Raw genomic sequence first — 18,090 nt, 5'->3', positions numbered from 1 at the left:
TCATGTGCCAGGTGCCAGTGCTGGGTAGCTGGCGTGGACACGCAGACCTCCCCCTCGTCACACAGCTTGTCTCGAGCAGGAGAAGTCCGTTGTTTGCTTGATAGGACTGACACAGTGCCTCATAATTCCTCTCATTTGCATTTCCGTGTTCCCTAATTATAGGGCACAAAAAACGGTTCTATGGAGGACACGTTCAGGTCTCGTGCCCCAGGACGTGCTATTTTCAATATTCTGAACTTGGTCCTTTCTCTGGGTCTCTGTCTCAGCTGCGCCCCTACCCCCTACCCCTTGCCCCCCGCTGCCAGCAGTGGTCTGCTCTCTGCTGGAAACCGTGCCATGTTGCGTTCCTAGGGACGGACGTCATGGTGCGCTGCCTCCGGCTGCTGAAGGAATTCAAACGGAAGGTCGAGGACGACCATGACCAGGACGACGATGAGGACGAGGAGGTCATCTCCAAGGGCGTGCCCCCGGTGGACATTGTGTACGAGCGGGACATGCTCACGCAGACCTACGAACTCAGTAGGTGGCCTGCGCGCGTGCCTGCAGGCGTGTGGGTCCCGCGCGCCACAGACCAGGGCTCGGCGTGTGGTTGAGACCGGGCAGCGGCAGGGAGCCCCGTGGTTCCCCGGAGGGGCCGGGCCTTGGGTCGGATCTGAGTGTGAGGAGTTGCTCTGTAGGACGGCAGCAGGGTCCCGAGCCTCCGTGCCCGCATCCGTGCTCTGGGGATGCTCTGCACCCAGCACAGGAGTGGGGCTGAGGAGGAGCAGAAATAGGACGTCAGAGCGGGGCCCTCCGTGCAAGGCACGAAGAAGCTGAGCCCTTAATACTATAACGCAGACATGGAAGAGCTAGCTCGCGTCTTCTGAGATCTATCTAGACTTACTGCAGGCTCGGAGGTTGGTGAGGAGTGGGGAGGAACGCATCTCTCCCCACCCTTCGCCCTTTCCCTAGATTCCCTAGACTCCACGTAAGACACCAGTGACCGAGAGCCGTAGACGGGTGGCCCCGGGTCCCCATGGGGAGGAGGCACGGTGGCCACAGAATGCAAGTTGGCAGCCAGCACAAAGCAGTGCCGGGGAATCAGCACAGACATTCTGAGGGACTTTTTGGCATTTTTTAAAATCAACTCTTGCTATCCCTCCAGATGGGTTCCTCAGAACATGTTTTGGGAAAAGCTGTCCTCAACTTCCTATGCCAACTTTGAGCAGGTTACTAGTTCGATATGGTGACACATCCTAGTCCCCTCTGTTGATTCTTTTTTTGAAAGAAAGTGTAAGTGTGCCCTTGGCTGCGTGGGAGGTGATGAGGCAGAGGGAGAGGGAGAATCTCAAGCAGGCTCCATGCCCGGTGTGGACCCCAGCATGGGGCTCGATCTCATGACCCTGAGATCATGACTGGAGCCGAAATCAAGAGTCCGATGCTCAACTAACTGAGCCACCCAGGCGCCCCTCCCTTTCGTGCTGATGTTTATTTTTGTGTAAGTTCAAGGCCCCATGCCCTCCTTTGTCCAGATGGCTCGTACCTGGCAGCCTCAGGTGCCTGCCGTAGGAGGAAATAAAGGGGCAACTATTTCTGAACACAGACCTTTGGCGGCAAGCCTGCCCTGTGGTTCGTGTACTTTACTGGGGGCGGGGGGCACCCCTGCCCCCACGCCTGCCAGGCTCCATCGTGGAGTTCCCAGTCCCAGAGCCACTGAGGAGATTTCAGAGGGCTTCTCGGAGGCACAGACAGTGACAGCATGTAGTGGGGCAGGAGCTGACAAAGTAGACGGAGCAGATGATAAAGCACAGTCACCGGCCGCTCGCTTACCGCGGGGCCCCGCAGCACTCTGCCCCCCCTCCGCCCCCACTGGCCTTACGGGACACTGCTGGCTGTGGTGTTCAGAATGCATCTGAGTCTGCCCAGAAGGCCAGGGAAACGGAAAAAGTTCTTAATTAAAAACAATTTAAAAAAAAAATAGAAAGAAAGAATCGGTTTCATGGATCTGGAAAAGTCCACGTGAAAGAGTGAGCTCCCTGCTGCCGGGCAAAAGCGAGGTCGCCCGGAGTCAAGTGCACCCACAGCCGGCCACTTGGCATTTATGGCTCCAAGGGGAAGAGGCCGCACTGAAGCGTTTTGGAAGGAGGGCTCAGAGGCTCTTGGCAGAGGAGGGAGAGGGGGGATACTTTATTCTGCATGTTGGTTCAGCACTTGGACGAGTCTGTGCTTCCCGAGGTGGCGGGACCGGACTTGGCCTTGTGTGGGCGGGCGCTCTCGCAGAGGCTGCGGCTCACACATTTTCATTTCCCACAGTTGAGCGCAGAGGCACGAAAGGCATTTCCCAAGCTGAAATCCGAGTGGCTATGAACGTGGGAAAGCTGGAAGCCAGAATGCTGTGTCGTCTTCTTCAGAGGTTCAAGGTTGTCAAGGTAACATGGCGAGTCACGTGCCCGCTTCATTGTGTCTGGTCGCAGGCGGGGTGTGCTAGCCCAGGGCTGTCTCAGCCTGTCTCAGCCGCAGGTGGCTGCCTGCAGGCCACTCCCTGACGCTGGTGCTTGCTGGTTTCCCATTCTAAAAACAGAATGAGCCTTCAGCCCTGAAAAGTCCGAAGGAGACTGGCCGTGTAGGGGGCATAGCCGTGTGGGGGCTCCCAGGAGGTTGGCTAACCTCTTTGAGCCCCTTCAGTCAAAGCAGGTGCTGTCCAGGAGCCCTGGCCCCCACTCAGGCCACCCTCTCTCTCGCCATCTGCCTGGCTCCTGGGGGCAGTAGGTCGGCCGACCGTATGCGTCCGCTGGTCCCCTTTAGGAATTCGTGCCCGCACTCCGGCCCTTTCATTCCCTCTCTTCTTGCCAACATTTGGACCGTTTTGCTGGAAGGCATGATTACAGTTGAGCCGATGATTGCAGAGCGCGTGACGTGTGCCTCGGCATGAGCTTGGCATATAGATGATGTTGCTCTTCCTACCGTTAAGGGCCCGGGGGAGCCCCTTTTCCCCTGTTCTGGGAGATAAGAATGAGTGTGGGTAGGTGATGGCCTCATTCTCCATCCCCAAAGCAGAGACCACATGGAGCTGGTGACCTCCAGTCCATGACAACATTTCTGAACCCTCGAACCCTACCTGGCTAACACTCAGTGCTCCCAAACCATCTCCTGTGGGCCTAGTCCTATGCCGGGCACTGGGGAGGTAGGGAGGGCCAAATTAGGACCCTGCCCTCAGGGAGCTCACGGTCCCATAGAGCAGACGCACGTCCAGGATGGCAGTGGGGAAAACCATCTCCAACAGGCCTGTGGAAGCAGCAGCTGAGAGATGCCCAGACAGGAAGACAGGGAGGGAACATCGTGGGGCCAGTGCGGGGCCCGGGCGGTGACAGAGCAGGTGCAGGAAAGATCAGGAAGCAGCCCGTGCAGCCCCTAGCTCACCCACGTGCGTGAGTGTGTTCGCCCCCTCCAGATGTGAGCGAACGCGTGTCGCCCCTCCAGGGGTTCATGGAAGACGAAGGGCGCCAGCGGACCACCAAGTACGTCTCCTGCGCGTTCGCGGAAGAGAGCGACCTGAGCCGGCAGTACAAAAGGGAGAAAGCCCGGAGCCAGCTGCTGACCACCGTGAGCCTGGCCTCGGTGCAGGAGGAGTCACTCGTGCCTGAAGGGGAGGACACCTTCCTGTCCGAGTCCGATAGCGAGGAGGAGGGCAGCAGCAAGAGGAAAGGCAGAGGGTCCCAGAGTGACGGGAAGTCCTGTTCGAACGCCAGTCTCGGGGCCCAGCCTCATCACTCTGCCTCGGCGAAGGGTAAGGGGGTGCCCTCGGGGTTGGGGGGAGGGCGGGCAAGGCTGGGGGACACGTGTGCCCTCCATCTGAGCTGCTGACGATCTTCAGAAAACAGCCCATTCCGTTTAGCGGACACCCGAGGATCTCCTTGGTGCCGTCCTAACTGGGGACCTGTTGGTGTCACGTGATCTCGCAGTCCCTCAGTTCGGAGGAGACGATCACGTCGTCTGTCTCCTTGACTGCTTGCGAGTCAATTCTCCTTCGCCAATTTTCAGTTTCTCTGTTGTGTTTTCACTAGTAAAGGGAGGGGATCCACTCAGCTTCCTCTGCCCCCTTCCTCCAGCCACCTGAGGCCCCCTCAAGTTTTTAGTTCAGTTAGAACTTTCGGAAACACGTGCAGGGTGGAGTCTGGCATCCAGCTGAGCAGGGTCGCGGGGCGGCGGGGAGGCATGTACCTGAGTCCTCCAGCCAACCCCATGGAATCCTGGGCCTGCAGGGGGCTGGTCCGGCTGCCGAGCAGAAGTGTCCTCCTCTCTGTCCCTCGATGGGGCCGCAGTTCAGTTGCGCTCCCCACCCGTTCACTGCAGGCGGCTGGAAAGTCGGAAACCTCCACCCCCCGAAGAAGCAGCTGCCGTCCTCCCTAGGAGTGGCTGAGGAGCAGCCCTGCCAGAGCTCTGCGCGCCGGGACAGCCTCCCGGACACCAGCTCCTCCTCAGACCCTGGCGTGTCCTTCAGCTCCCGCAGCATGAAGAACAGCAGCGGCGACATCACCGTGATCGAAGAGGTCAGGCACGAGAACCCAAAGGTGAGCGCTCGCGGTGGGGAGTGCTGGGGGCAGGTGGCCCTTGGCCTTCCCAGTTCTGCGCCCGAGAATCCCGGCAACAAGAGCAGAATCCGCAACGATAGGAGCCCTGTGCGTCACGCGGTCGCCTGGAGCCTCCGCCCGGCCGGCACCGCTGCTGACACAGCCTTTCCGTTTCCAGCAACTTGCTCTTTCTACTTACATTTATTTGGGAAGGAAAATTTGTTTAGATGAGCAGTTCTTCCCGCTCTCGGCCGGTTTAGCCTCTCAGGGGACATCTGACAGGTCTGGACGAGGCATTTTTGCTGGTCACAGCTGGGGGAGCAGAGCCCCCCGGCGTCTGGTAGGTGAGGCCAGGGGCTGCTGCTTAATCTCCTAGAATGTGCAAGGACAGCCCGCAGGAGAGACTTACCCAGCCCCAGACGTCAGCAGTGCCGGCGCTGAGAAGCCCTGCCTTAGCTGGAAGGCCAGTCTCATTGGCCGCGAGAGGAAGGTAATTGTGAAATAGATCAAGGAAAACCAAAACTGTTCAGTACTTTCTGGCCAGATGCTGTTGGGGGTCGCGGCGTTAAGGACTCAGTAGAATCAAACGCTTTTCATCAGCATAATTAGAAGGATTAAAAAGGCAGTTGACGCAGGAGCGCTGCTCTCGTGATGTGATTCAGTTCACCTTAAGCCGTCCCTTGTCACTTGAACGTGCCTCGGATCCCACCGGCGCCTCCTGGCTTCAGCAGCACAGCATCAGGACGAGGCAGCCTGCGCTGGGCATGGCTGGGATCAGGGTGGCTTTCAAGGCTGTTCTGCTCTTTTGCTGAGGCCTCACAACACTCCGTGAGGTCGATGTTGGGTCTCGGCCAGGACGAGACCCGGGAGGCCCCTGGGGAGTGAGTGACTTGCCTGCTTGATGGATGCAAAGTAGGGACCAGAACCCACGTGTGTGCAGCTCCCCCCTTGCATCGTCCTTGCTGGCGTGGAGGCGTGTGCTTTCAGTACAAGCCTTACGGCAGAAGCGATGGAGCGTGGGGTTACAAAGGTTTTCTATGGATTTTTCTAGAAACTCGTAGGCCTTTCCTCATCTTTGGGTGGCATAACTTCTCAAGTCCCAGTTGGGACTGTGTTGCACTGAAAAAACCTGCCAGCATGTGGATGCCAGCAGGTTCTGGAGGGTCTGCCTTGCTCCCCACTCTCCCACCCCCACGGCACCTTCTGCTCAGGCTCACATGTCTCCAGTGCACGCACGCTTACTCCAGGTCCTAGAATTCCTCCGCTTGCCACCTGGCTCAGCTCTTTCTCTGCCTCTTAGAAATCTGCTCCCTAAGTACCAGAAGAAGGCTGTCCTTCTTTCTGTCGTGTGCCGAGAAGAGGGCGCGAAGGCCGTATCTGGAGGGCTGTTGGCCAAGCAGGTCTTCACCTTGCTCTCCGGCAGCCGGTCCCCCGCCCTGGCAGTGGCCGTGCTGCTCATGCGGTTCCCCTCCAGAATGTTTGCTTCCATGCGAGAGAGCACAGAGGTCTCTCTCCCGAGCCTCTTCTTGAATCTTGAACCCTTTTGAGCTGGCCCCCCTTCAGGAAAGAACCGTGCCTCTCCTGAAGCGCCCCGGCCCTCAGCAGGGAAGTGATCTGGGGCTGGCTCTTTTCATTCTCCGGAAAGTGCCGCTCTGAGTGAGGAGGGCGTCCGGCGCAGGGGGCCCTGGGCCGCCGTGGGGTGCTCATTTGTGCCAAGTGATGTGCAGGAAACGCTGGAGTCAGGATTTCCCCTCCCTTCCTGGGACACGCAGGGGCTTGAACAAATCTGCTCCAAGGGCACATGGAACGAGTTCACGGAAACTCTTAGAAAACCGGAGCCGTGAAGAGAACTGGGGGCATTTCGGCAGGAACGGGAAAGAGCGCTTCTCTGCTCCCCTTGTCTGTCCTTTGGCACACATCCTGATGTACGAGGGGCACCTGCATGAACCCCGCCCACCCCTGCTTCTGTCCGATATTCCCAGACACACATGGTCCTCTTGACTTTTCCTTCCTGAAACGTGGGCATAGAAACTGCCAAAAGAGGCAGAGCGCGTCCGCGGGGCTGGCGTCCGGCCCCCGACCGCCCCAAGCCCATTGTGTTCTCACTCTCTCGGTCCCCGTTCTAGGAGAGCGGCGGCTCGCAGAAGACGGGGAAGCATGGCCCGGGCCAAGACAAACCCCACGAAACTTACCGGCTGCTCAAACGCAGGAACCTGATCATAGAAGCCGTCACCAACCTGCGCTTAATCGAGAGCTTGTTCACGTAAGGGGCCGTCTGTCCGTCTGTCTGTGCTCACTGTGCATCTCAGGCCAGCTGGCTGTCACAAGTCACGGAAATGACCGAGTGGCTTCTGAGTCAGAAGATTCCCCTGGCTGCCCCGTGTAGGAGGGAGGGCTTAGCACTTGTTCGGGTGATTCAGAAAGTGTAGACACTGAGGAGCGTCGAGGCCCTAGACGGGGGAGATTGAGGGAGCGAGAAGCGGAAGGTGGGGGAGGTGCAGGGCCCTTCTCTTTCCTTAGAGAAGAAACTTGGACAACCAGTAACATCAGCTAACTAACTCTTCTTAGTTCTGCGTGGACTGTTTGGCTCAAATACGGTCGGATGTGAAAGCAGAAACAGAGATGTAGGTAGCGCACGTGTGTCTAGGCTGGCTCTGTGCGCATAGGGCCCTGTGCCCCATGGGGGGGTCCTTCTAAGGCTGGGCCTTCCTTACGGCCTGCTGGCCCTGCCATTCAGTAATCCGTGATCTGGAAATGTCCCTGCAGTCCCTCCGTGAGATCTAGAGGGGGCACTGCACAGGGAGAGGAATCACAGAGCTGCGGACCTGAGGGTCGACTGCAGGAGCTGGGTCCACCTGTCTGGGAGTTAAGTGAGCACGGAGACAGGCTGAAGACAGATCTCCATCATGGCATTCAGGGTTCCCCCCACCCCCTCGAGTCGTCCTCAGGAATCACGAGCTCCCATTAGCTCCCCCGGGGAAAGGCTCAGCACGGGAAGCTGCCGTGAGTGCCGGCTTCCCTTGAGCCGCCTTGGGATGAGATCGTTGGGAATACTAACCTCTTCTTGTGTGACACCCCAGGATCCAGAAAATGATCATGGATCAGGAGAAGCAAGAAGGCGTGTCCACCAAGTGCTGTAAGAAGTCCATCGTCCGCCTGGTGCGCAACCTGTCCGAGGAGGGCCTCCTGAGGCTGTACCGCACCACGGTCATCCAGGACGGCATCAAGAAGAAGGTGCAGGCTCCCCCGGCGCCCCCCATGCCGGCCTCCTGCTCTCGGAGGCTTCCTTGTCGGGCTTCTCTTGCCCTCGTCCGATTTCCCTTGTTCCCTTGCTGCCAGTAACTCAGCCACGCATTGTGCCGCCTCATCTGGGGAGCAGGGGCCTTGCCGGCTTCCTGGGGAGGCTGGGAACGCAAAGGCAGGATAATGTGCTTGGACCTTGGGGCCACATGTGTGGGCCCGCGAGCAGGGGTCCGGCGCCCAGGCCCACCCTGAGTGACACACCAGAGTTGGGCAGAGCCTGCTGGCAGAGACTCAGCTACAGTAGCAGGTGGAAGGTGTAGACTAGGGCACCAAGAACGATTTCCATGGAGATGCGAGGAGCTGTCCCCCAAGGAAGTGCCGGCGGTCACTCAGGATGCCCTGAGCACCCGTACATCTTCTGTCTTGAGTTTATCCGTTTCTATGAAATTTAAGATTGGGGGCCATTCCCATAGCAACTGGAGCTCACAGCTCTGCATGTGTCTTAAGGCGTAGAGTTTTCAGGGTCAGAGTAATTGGAGAGAGCCCCGCCGGGCCCAGAGACCAGAGGGAAGGTGCTGCAGGGACAGGCACTGGTAATCGCCTGACCCTGTGTTTTGCGGCTGCGTTGTAAATCTCTTCCTTAAGAAAACTGTGCTTTGATGTGGCGTTTCCTTAATAAGCGGGCAAGGTCATTTCTGCTTTTTTACTTTGTCTTATTTTTTGGTTTGAAGTGTGAGAAACAGAGCTGCGTGAGAAATGACTTACACCGTCTCTGCCCTCTGGGTTGGCAGCTCTCATCATTTTACTGTCTGCTCTTCAGTCCCCATGACCTTGCCCTTCTCCTGCCCCCGCCCCCAACCCCTGGCAGCCTGTCACTCCTCCCCTGGAGCAGGCGTGGAGGGGGCGTCCTTGTGCTGACCTCTCTCATTGAAGGGCAAAGCCCCCACCTCTCAGCCGCAGCCCCTCAGATTTCTGAGCAGTTACTTAGGAGGGGGTGGGTGGCCTTCTCAGGACGGTGATGAGGGCAAGAGAGTCTCCCCCAGTCCAGGAGTGGCCCGGGGATCCGCCGTGTGTCCAGCTCCTGTCTGCCCTAGTGTCCAGCAGGTGGTGTGGAGGGAGAGGGTGGGCACAGAGTGCCAGGCGTAAGCACACAGATCCAAGACCTCAGACACAGTGTCACTGTTGGCCTTCGCTCCTGCGTCCTGCCCGTTGGGCCGTCAGGGAGCGGGCTGGCCGCGGGGCCGTTGCCCGTGGGAAATGGGAATGCATTGTGTTTGCTCAGTGCGTGTAAGCGTTCCGAGGTGTTGCCCAGCTGCTTCTCACCAGAGCCTCGCAGGATCCCCACAAAGTTGGCAGGGCGCGGGCGAAGGGTCCCCCTCCTGGTGGTACTCCCCATTCCCTGCCGTCCACCGCCTCTCCTCTTGGGCCACTGTCAGCATGAGGCCTGCTGGCCAGAGCCATCCATCTAGGAGACTTGACCTTGCTCTGTCCTGCCGGCAGCAGAGGTGGAAGGAAGGCCTGGCTCTCCGGGGCTGTGGCCGCGCCGCCTCCCATCTCTCTGCCAGCCCCCACCCTCGCGCCCCTCCTCACCTCCACCGAGCTCTCCCTTTGTCACCCCAGATAACACGCGTGCAGTGGTCACCACCGGAACTGTTCAGCTTCAGCACCCCGGGAGAGGGAAGAGAACAAAGGAAGCTCTAAATCCTCCGCCAGTTGGTTTAGACACGGGCCTGGCAGGAGTCCCGCAATGGCACTCTCCGCGAGGGGAGGTCAATGAAAGCTGCTTCCCGTTCCCAGATGGATGCGCTCGGGGCTCGCGGGCGGCTCTGGGAAATTCTCAGATGGCTGCACTGGGGTAGCAGGAGCGGGCCACCAGGTAGCGGCAGAGGCCGGGGGCCGGGACAGCCCAGCCGGGGGACTGCCAGGCGGGCGGCTCTCTTCCAGGGCAGACGTTCCTCCTGAGCCGAGCAGCACGTCTCTGGCGGCGGAGCTCGAGGAGTTTTGATGCCAGAAATCGTGGCGGCCTTTCGTTGTGGCCCCGGACAGCTCTTGGAGACGCTAATGAGAACAGGTGGCTCCCACCGAGAAGCGAGGTGCAGAGCTAGGGCTCCCTCAGCATTTCGCCTGCCCTTCTGGGACACTCCGACCTCTCACTCCGCAGGTGGATCTGGTCGTGCACCCGTCCATGGACCAGAATGACCCGCTGGTGAGAAGTGCCATCGAGCAGGTCCGTTTCCGGATCTCCAATTCCAGCACAGCAAACAGGCAAGTGGCGGCCCCCACAGGAACCCAGGGGCAAGTGCCTGGTCCTTACGTCCCTGCCCATGGCGCTTCTGCCCTTTATACTCAGGCAAGACCAGTGTACTCATGGGTTTAGGAGCAATTTCTGGATTTTTTTTTTTTTTTTAAGATTTTATTTGAGAGAGAAAGCACAAGCTTGATAAGCAGAGGAGTGGGGGAGGGAGAAGCAGACTCCCCATTGAGCAGGGAGCCTGTAGCAAGGCTCGATCCCCAGACTCCGGGATTGTGACCTAAGCCAAAGGCACACGCTTAACTGACTGAGCCACCCAGGTACCCCCAGTTTCTGGATTTTTAAGGGGAAGAAAAAGTGGCCTAACGTTCTTCATTCCGCTCTGCCTAATGGTGTTGACAGAGCCCTCTGACTCACCGGCCCTGGGAAGTAGGAAGCTCACTCAGTCTCCTGGTGGCTCACAGTGAGCTTACTTGCCTTTCTGAGGCCTTCTCTAATTTTGTTCATAAACTGTCTCATGGACTGAGAAAACCCAGGGCCAGAAGAAAATTCTTAGCTGAGCTTAAAGTGGACATGGCCGATGGGCAGGCACAGGGTTCCATGGGGATCGCAGACCTTGGCTTATGTACTTGGAACTGGGTTGCTGATGGATTTCGCATCAATTCCTGATCTCTAGCACTTCTTTTTTTTTTTTTTTTTTTTTAATGTATTTTTTAAAAACATGCAAGCAAGGGTGAGGGGGCAGAGGGAGAAGGAGAATCTCTGGCTGCTGCCTGCCGCACAGAGCCTGACACGGGCTCCATCTCACCACCCGTTGACCGTGACTGAGCCGAAGTCACGAGTCGGATGCTTCGAGGACGGAGCTGCGCGCCCAGGCGCCCCAGGTCTCTGGCATTTCTGAAAGTGTCCGAGGACCCAGCACATTGGCTACCTTTCTTTCAAGGTAGCAGCTGGCCACTAGGTGGGGTGCCCTCGGCAGGTCCCCACAGCCCCTGTCACCCCCGAATGTCCAGTGACCCGACACACTTTTCTCACTCCCATCACCTGCTTGCCTTTGACAGGCAGGGGAGGTTGAAACTCAAGGGTCCAGTGGCTGCGTCTGATTCCCGAGGGCGGACCGTGTCCTCCTCCCCCGTCCTCGTCCCCCGGCATGCTGTTGATCTTGTGTTTGAACTGCAGGGTGAAGGTGCCCCAGCCTCCAGCACCTCAAGAAGTTGAAGAGGAAAGTCAAGGAAAAGAGGGTCCAAGCGGATCAGGAGACTCTCAGCCGAATGCTTCCTCTAAACCAGAAAGCGGACGGGTGAAGAAAACCGATGAGAAGATGGGCATCACCCAGCTGAAAGATTACAGCCCTGTTATAGGTAAACTAGCGGCTCCCCGTTGGCGTCTGGCACCGCGCCCTGGGTGTCTGCATGGCGACGTTTGAGTCACTTGCCATGCCACATTTTGGTACGGGGCTGTGGTTGGAAGAAGCAGGTCTCAATCACTAGCTAGGTCATGGAGGTGCTGGTACCACGGCTGCCGCCTGGCCTCAGTTTCTCCATCTGCACAGTGGGCATGCTTCTTGCCCTGCATACTTCACAGGGCTGTCAGGAGGCTTGGGTGAAACTATGCCAGGTCGTACCTAACATGAGGAGTAAGTCACAAAGGTGAGTTCCTTCTGCTCAGTGTCCGTGGGCTGGAATGTTCACTAAGCTACAGAAAATCTGTTTCTCCTGACCTCATACCGCTCCTTGGTAGTTATAGTCATTGAGGACTTTGAACATTCAGATGATTTTCCCAGAGTCTGTTCTCTGACGGGACTGCCTCCTCCCTGGGCCACCACCAGGCCGCTCCAACGTGAACATGTGCGGGGCAGGTGCCGAAGGCCCGGGCAGGGGCAGGGGGGCGCTTTGCAGCTTCACACCTCTCCTGGCCATAAACATGCACATTGGCAGAGGAGGACAGAGGTGACTCGGCAGGGCATACACTGTGTCCTGGTTGGGACCACATGGCCCCGGAGACCTGCAGTCCGAGGCAGAAGAGGCCATCTGTGACCTCCCTCTCTGCACATCCTGTCCTAGCAGTGCAGCCTGCCTTCCGTCTTCTGGGCTTAGGCCCTGAGAGGCTGTCCCGGGCAGGAGCAGGTGCGGCCGACCCGTGCCCGCACTTGCGCAGACAGAAGAGGGTGTACGTGTCCCTCCAGCGGGCATGGCGGTGGAGGAGGGCCCCCTGGCCACCCGTCCTCTCCCCCTGCTCCTGTGGCTCCCTGCCCCCTCACCTGGCTTCTCTCCCCGGGAAAAGCCGGGCAAGACTTCATTTGTGTCAACAAACAGGATGCTTTCAGAGAACCTAGAAATGGGGGTATGTTGCACAGCCCTGTCAAGCCGGGGCAGGTGCCCTGTGTGGAGGTTTGGCAGGCCCTCTCCAGGGCCGTCCCTCTCCGTCACGCTCCAGCTTACCTGCTGCGCCCTCCTCCGCCCTTGCTGCGCCCATCACTGCGGCCTCCCGGCCCTCCACTGAACGTGCCGGGCACATGCGTGTCTCCAGCACCTCGTGCTTGTCCCCGGGAGGGCACATCCCCAGGTACCTGCGTGCCTTCGACCTGCCCCCTTGAGGACCTTGCCTGTCCTCTAGGTGAAATTACGGCCCTCCTCCCCCTTCCTCACTTCGTGTTCTGATACGTGATTCTGAGTATCTTGTCCTTTGTGCCCTTTGCCCTGGAAAGTAAGTTCGGTGAGAGTAAGGATGTGTGCTGTCTCCCTGGCACGTGGGACATGGCGGCACCCGGTGGTTTTGGAGCGCGTCGGAGGGCGTTCTCCAGCATTGCCCTCCCCGCTGTCTCACCTCAGTTCCAGGACTCGGCCGCTCCCTAGGATTTCTGCCCAAAATGCCTCGCCTGCGGGCAATACACGTGTTTCTGTGGTACTTAATCTACGGGCATCCCACCAGCCGCCTGGGGGACAAGCCGGGCCTGGGCAGTACGAGGAGAAGGCAGGACCCAGGCAGGATGGGAGTCCCGCCCTCCTCCAGAAGTGACCTGGGGGCCTCCCCTGATGCCCCACCCAAGGACCGGCAAGATGGAACCATCCTGGAGACCGAAGTGGAGCCCCCCACGGAGAAAGGTGAGGTGCTCCCAAGGCAGGCACGCCCAGCGGCATCCTGAGAGGAATCCTAGTGCCGCCTCTCCTGAGCATCCGAACCGGCTGAATCCCCACGGTGCCCTGTTCGAAAGAAAGTCGTAATCTAGACCTCCTCCACCCGGGCGCCTGCAGCCCGACTAGAAGGGTTTTACCCGAGTTCGTGATGGAGGGAGTCAGGACCTGCCGGGACAATGTCATGCCCCCGCCGTGAGTGGGACCTTTCCTGTGGCGCTGACCCTGATTCTCTCCTAGTATATGTGGATGAAGCCTCGTGGAAACGCTACGTCCCTCCCATCCCAGTCCACAAGGACTTTGGCTTTGGCTGGGCCCTCGTCAGTGACATTCTTCTCTGCCTGCCTCTCTCCATCTTTGTTCAGATTGTGCAAGTCAGTTACAAGGTACTGATGACTCCTGGGGCTGTTGCGGGCAATAGTCCCTGAGCTGTAGGCCAGAAAACCTGTTTTCACCCAGTCAAGGGAAAATACTTCGAGGCTTGCAGGTCTCTGGATGCAAGGATGGAGGGTGGGAGGAAAAGATGAGATGGTTGGACGGACGGACGGACGGATGGATGGATGGGTGCGTAGAAGGACGGAAGGAAGGGAGCATGGGTGATGGAGAGAGATGGTGGAAAGAATGGATGGACAGATCGGATGCGTGGATGGGCGGGTGCATAGAAGGAAGGACGGGTAGATGGATGGATGGGGAGAGAGAGAGAAAAGATTGGATAGGCATAGGGTTGCCTGGTAGGTCAAGGGAAATACCTTAAAGACATGTTCTTATAGTTAGTGCAGTCAGACAGATTGAAAGACTGGCAGGTAATTATGTTGTCACAATAAAGTACGCTTTAGAAATTCGGTAAAGACAGCAAAAGGAGAAAATGGGTACAGAGAGACCACTGCCCAATAAGTGGTGCGTATATTGCATGAGTCTCGTCATTGACCCTGGCCTTGAGGTGAGCTGATCCTGAATATGACCTCTTAGGTAGACGACCTTGAGGAGTTTCTGAACGACCCTCTGAAGAAGCACACGCTGATCCGCTTTCTGCCCAGGCCCGTCCGGCAGCAGCTCCTGTACAAGAGGTGAGGCTCTCGGGATAGAGGCGGACTGGCCGAGGGTCCGGCAGCCCGCCTGAAGCGAGGGCTCTGAGTGATCCTTCACCAGGAAGTGGGAACGGTTCTGCCTGCCAGGTCGTAGAGACACGAGGCTCTCCTTCATTCCGCGGGCCTAGGAGCCTTGTGGATAAAGCACAGGGGCACAGGGGCACAGGAGGTGCAGGCTGGTGAATTTTATTTCTGCATTTCAAGGTTAAAAGAACCTAAAGTCTTCCGATAAAAGACTGCAAGTATTGGGGAGGGGTTTCCCTTTTGCCTCCTGCATTTGAGAATCAGTTCCCATGTAGGATCGACGCTCCACTGCCCTGGCTGGGTGTTGGGAAGGGGCAGAATCGGGCTCTCCTCGCCGGGCTGGCCTGAGGCCAGTCCTCCAGCACCCACAAGCTGGAAGGGGGTGGCCACGAGCGAGAGGCATCCCTCAGCCGAGTGTGCGACCCTCTGACCACCGCTGAGCTCGCGGCGATTGGAACCCACCCCTCCCCTCCTTTTCCCAGACGTTACATCTTTTCTGTGGTGGAGAACCTTCAGAGGCTGTGCCACATGGGGCTGCTGCAGTTCGGCCCCACGGAAAAGTTTCAGGATAAAGACCAGGTAACGTCTCTCATGCTTGAGTGAGCGGCGCTCCTGATGGCAGAGAGGTTTCCGGGCGGCTGACCTGCGGCGGTTCTGAGGTTCTTCCTTCGTCCTGTCCACGTGTCTAGGTCTTCATTTTCTTGAAGAAGAATGCGGTCATCGTTGACACCACCATCTGTGACCCACATTACAACCTGGCCCACAGTAGCCGGCCCTTCGACAGGCGTCTGTACGTCCTGAACTCCATGCAGGACGTGGAGAACTACTGGTTCGATCTGCAGTGTGTCTGTCTCAACACCCCGTTAGGTACTGCGGCTCTGGGTGGGGCCCTGCTTCTCCCCCTGCGGCTCTGGGTGGGACCCTGCTTCTCCCCCCGTGCTTCCCGGGTCATCACTGGGGTTCCTGGTGAGAGGACCCTAGAAGCGGCTGCTGCTTTTCATACCGCTCCCCAGACACCTAGGGTATCCTTGGGGCTGCCTTAGAAAGGAGGGCGGTGGGCTCTGAATGGGGGGCTCCCATACCCCCACACACGTTTCATCCAGATCACTCTGCTTGGTCCTTATTCACTCGTGCATTCAGTAGGAATTTGTGGAGCGCCTTGTGTCTGCATCTCCGGGGCCTGCCCCATCACAGCCGACCCTGCCCCAGCCAGCCGAGCCCAGAGCTGGGGACGAGCCCCGCAGGCGCCGGCACAGCAAGTGTGTTGTGGGAGAGGCCAGAGAGGCTGGCGTGGCTGCGGGAAGAGCGGCATCTGCAGTTGGAGGAGCAGTGGGGGCGGGTCAGATTCCGGGGGCCTTGCAGGACTTGGCGCCGGCTTTGTCCTAAGAGCAGGGAGATGTCCGCCTGCCTGCTGGGTGGGGAGCGGACTGAGGGCCCGAGAGCAGAAGCCGAGCCATGACTCTTCTCTAAGAGAGCCGTCCACTGGTGACCCTGAAGGAGGGGGGCACTGGGGAGGTATTTTGTAGGGTGTTTTGGTTTTTGTTTGTTCTGGGTTTTTTGTTTTTTATTTTGTTGTGTTTTTTTTTGGTTTATTTGGTGAGGGAGATATTTTGGAGTTGAAGAAATGAGCAGATCAGGTAGTCGGTTGAGTTGGGTTTGGGGATAAGGCCTTAGCTTGCGTCTTCTTCCTGTCCTTGGAATATCCCCTGACCTGTGTCCACCTGGCAGCGGCCACGCCTACATCGAGCATCGACTCTTTTGAGAAAGCCTTTCCAGCACCTTATACTGTCTTCTGATTTCGTTCTCGGGATTCCTTGGGCCCAGGAAATTGGACTTCCTTCCCCTGGCGTCCCAGAGTGCCCGGTACACAGTCGACATCCCATAAATGTTGATTGACTAGATGGAGGGTGTGTGATCTTCGCTCTGCCCTCTGAGCCAGATTCCATCTGGTCTCTTCCCACCCCTTCTGCGAGGAGGAGGAATGGCACATCCAGTCTGCCTCTGGGAGAGGAGCCCTCTTCCCTTCCTCCTGTCAGTGCCAAAAGATCAGTCCTGAACGTCGCTTTTTGCAAAGCAGGAGCCCACGTTTATTTGGTAGAATTACTTAGTGCTGGCAGGGTAATGAGCCCCTGTACTTAGAACCTTTAATGTGATGGGTCTGGACAGATTTTTAGACCTCTGTGTTTCATAGAAGCCTCTGGCATTCAGTGAGCTAGGCTTTTACCATTTCAGATTTTTAGAGTGCCCTAATTCTCCTGCATTTTATACCCAGATAAAAATTTGTGGACCAGTATGTTATTTGCACCAGAGTTGTTGAGGCTTGACAATTGGTGAATTTCCATCCCTTTTAGCGTTCATGAGCAGAAATGGGGGAGGCTGAGACTCTGTTCATCAGGCATCGATTGTCCCTTTATTCAACAAACATTCGAGGAGGTTCAGCCCTGAGGACTGAGGGAAAAGCACCGTATAACAGGCCGTGAGCATCCTTTCAGGCAGGGGGCTTGCTGAGCATGGGCGCGTGCCAGAAGCACCCGGGGAGCCCGTTGAAGTGAGGGTTCCTGGCCCTGTCCAGTGTGGGGATGACCTCCGTCTACATTTCGAACACAACAGCTAGGGGACACCCAGGAGAAGCATGGCCTCAGGCCCTCCCAGGCTCAACTGGCCATTCAAATGCATGACCTTGGGCCCCCTTGGAAGCCCTCTCTGAGCTCTGCCTCTCTCCATTTCTAAGCTGGGAACAGCAGCCCACCCCCTTACGGGCTGAAGCCCAGCTAGAACATGGGGTCTTCTGTAGACACCGGTGGGGCAAGGGCTCTCCTCTGCCCCTTCGCCCCCAGCCAGTCCCCACTCGGGTCTGCGGTCAAGGGTGTTAGAAGACGGTCGCTGGTTCCCTGTGAATCACCGTAGCCTGCCTTGGCCTGACTCCGGCAGCAGTCGAATGTAGTTCAGAAATTCTTGCAAGGAAGGCAGTGTTCTTTATTGTGGATTAACAGCATGTGATTTCTCAGCTATGTTAATGCACCTCTTGGGTGTGCAGGAAACATCTGGCTGCCCCCCGGTCCCCCACTGGGCCCAGGGAAACTGACCCCCCACACTGAGCTCTTGGTCCCGCTCCCTGCTGATCCTGACCCCGAAGCCACTGCTACGTGCGTCACTGTTCCTTCCCGCTCCCTCTGTGCGGGTGCCTGGGAGCTCCACAGGCTTCCCCCGAGGAAGGAAGCCTTGGGGCTCCTCTGCTCCTGATTCCCCACCCCTGCTGGGTTCTTCTGTTGCTGGCTTACCTTCCCTGCTTAGCGGAGGTCAGCCAGAGTACAGCTCCTTCCCTCGGGGTCACCCTCTGACATCAGTGAGAACGCATTCCTACGAAGAGGATGTTCTGCCAGTTTCAGAGCCCATCCTCTGGTCGGGGAGCAGGATCTCTCTCTCAGCCGCAGCCACGCGCCATGGCCATGCAGAGCCGCCACCGCACGGCGGCGTCAGGGATGCCTGTGTCTTGTTTCCCAGGTGTGGTGCGCTACCCGCGTGTCAGGAAGAACAGCGCGCAGGACCAGGGCCTCGACGAGGAGGGCAGTCTGCAGAAGGAGCAGGAGAGCGCCATTGACAAGCACAACCTGGAGCGCAAATGCGCCATGATGGAGTACACCACGTGCGTCCCCGCCCCGTACACACCGTCCCCAAGTGTGCCCGCGCACCGCCCCCAAGTGCGGGGCCACAGCGCCTCGCGCCCCACAGGCTCCAGCCCCTCCGAGTCTGGCTCCGCGTGGCAGCCCGGGACTGTCCCAGGCTCTGGAATTGCTGGC

General features: G+C 58.2%; 1 protein-coding gene across 1 annotated transcript in view; it reads left to right on the top strand.

The window, feature by feature from the left end:
- The window catches only part of GTF3C1 (general transcription factor IIIC subunit 1), a 68,625-nt gene that overhangs the window by 28,173 nt on the left and 22,362 nt on the right, over positions 1-18,090 (top strand). Inside the window, exons 7-20 of the mRNA XM_044232557.1 lie at positions 352-519; positions 2,293-2,408; positions 3,460-3,766; positions 4,333-4,550; positions 6,677-6,813; positions 7,631-7,784; positions 9,955-10,058; positions 11,224-11,405; positions 12,876-13,148; positions 13,419-13,564; positions 14,148-14,245; positions 14,773-14,869; positions 14,980-15,157; positions 17,795-17,936. Of these exons, the coding sequence (XP_044088492.1) occupies positions 352-519; positions 2,293-2,408; positions 3,460-3,766; positions 4,333-4,550; positions 6,677-6,813; positions 7,631-7,784; positions 9,955-10,058; positions 11,224-11,405; positions 12,876-13,148; positions 13,419-13,564; positions 14,148-14,245; positions 14,773-14,869; positions 14,980-15,157; positions 17,795-17,936 (2,320 nt within the window). The remainder of the gene's footprint in view (positions 1-351; positions 520-2,292; positions 2,409-3,459; positions 3,767-4,332; positions 4,551-6,676; positions 6,814-7,630; positions 7,785-9,954; positions 10,059-11,223; positions 11,406-12,875; positions 13,149-13,418; positions 13,565-14,147; positions 14,246-14,772; positions 14,870-14,979; positions 15,158-17,794; positions 17,937-18,090) is intronic.

This window comes from Neovison vison, chromosome 14, assembly GCF_020171115.1.
Source record: "Neovison vison isolate M4711 chromosome 14, ASM_NN_V1, whole genome shotgun sequence".
Taxonomy (NCBI): domain Eukaryota; kingdom Metazoa; phylum Chordata; class Mammalia; order Carnivora; family Mustelidae; genus Neogale; species Neogale vison.
This window is presented reverse-complemented; position numbering and strand designations above follow the sequence as displayed.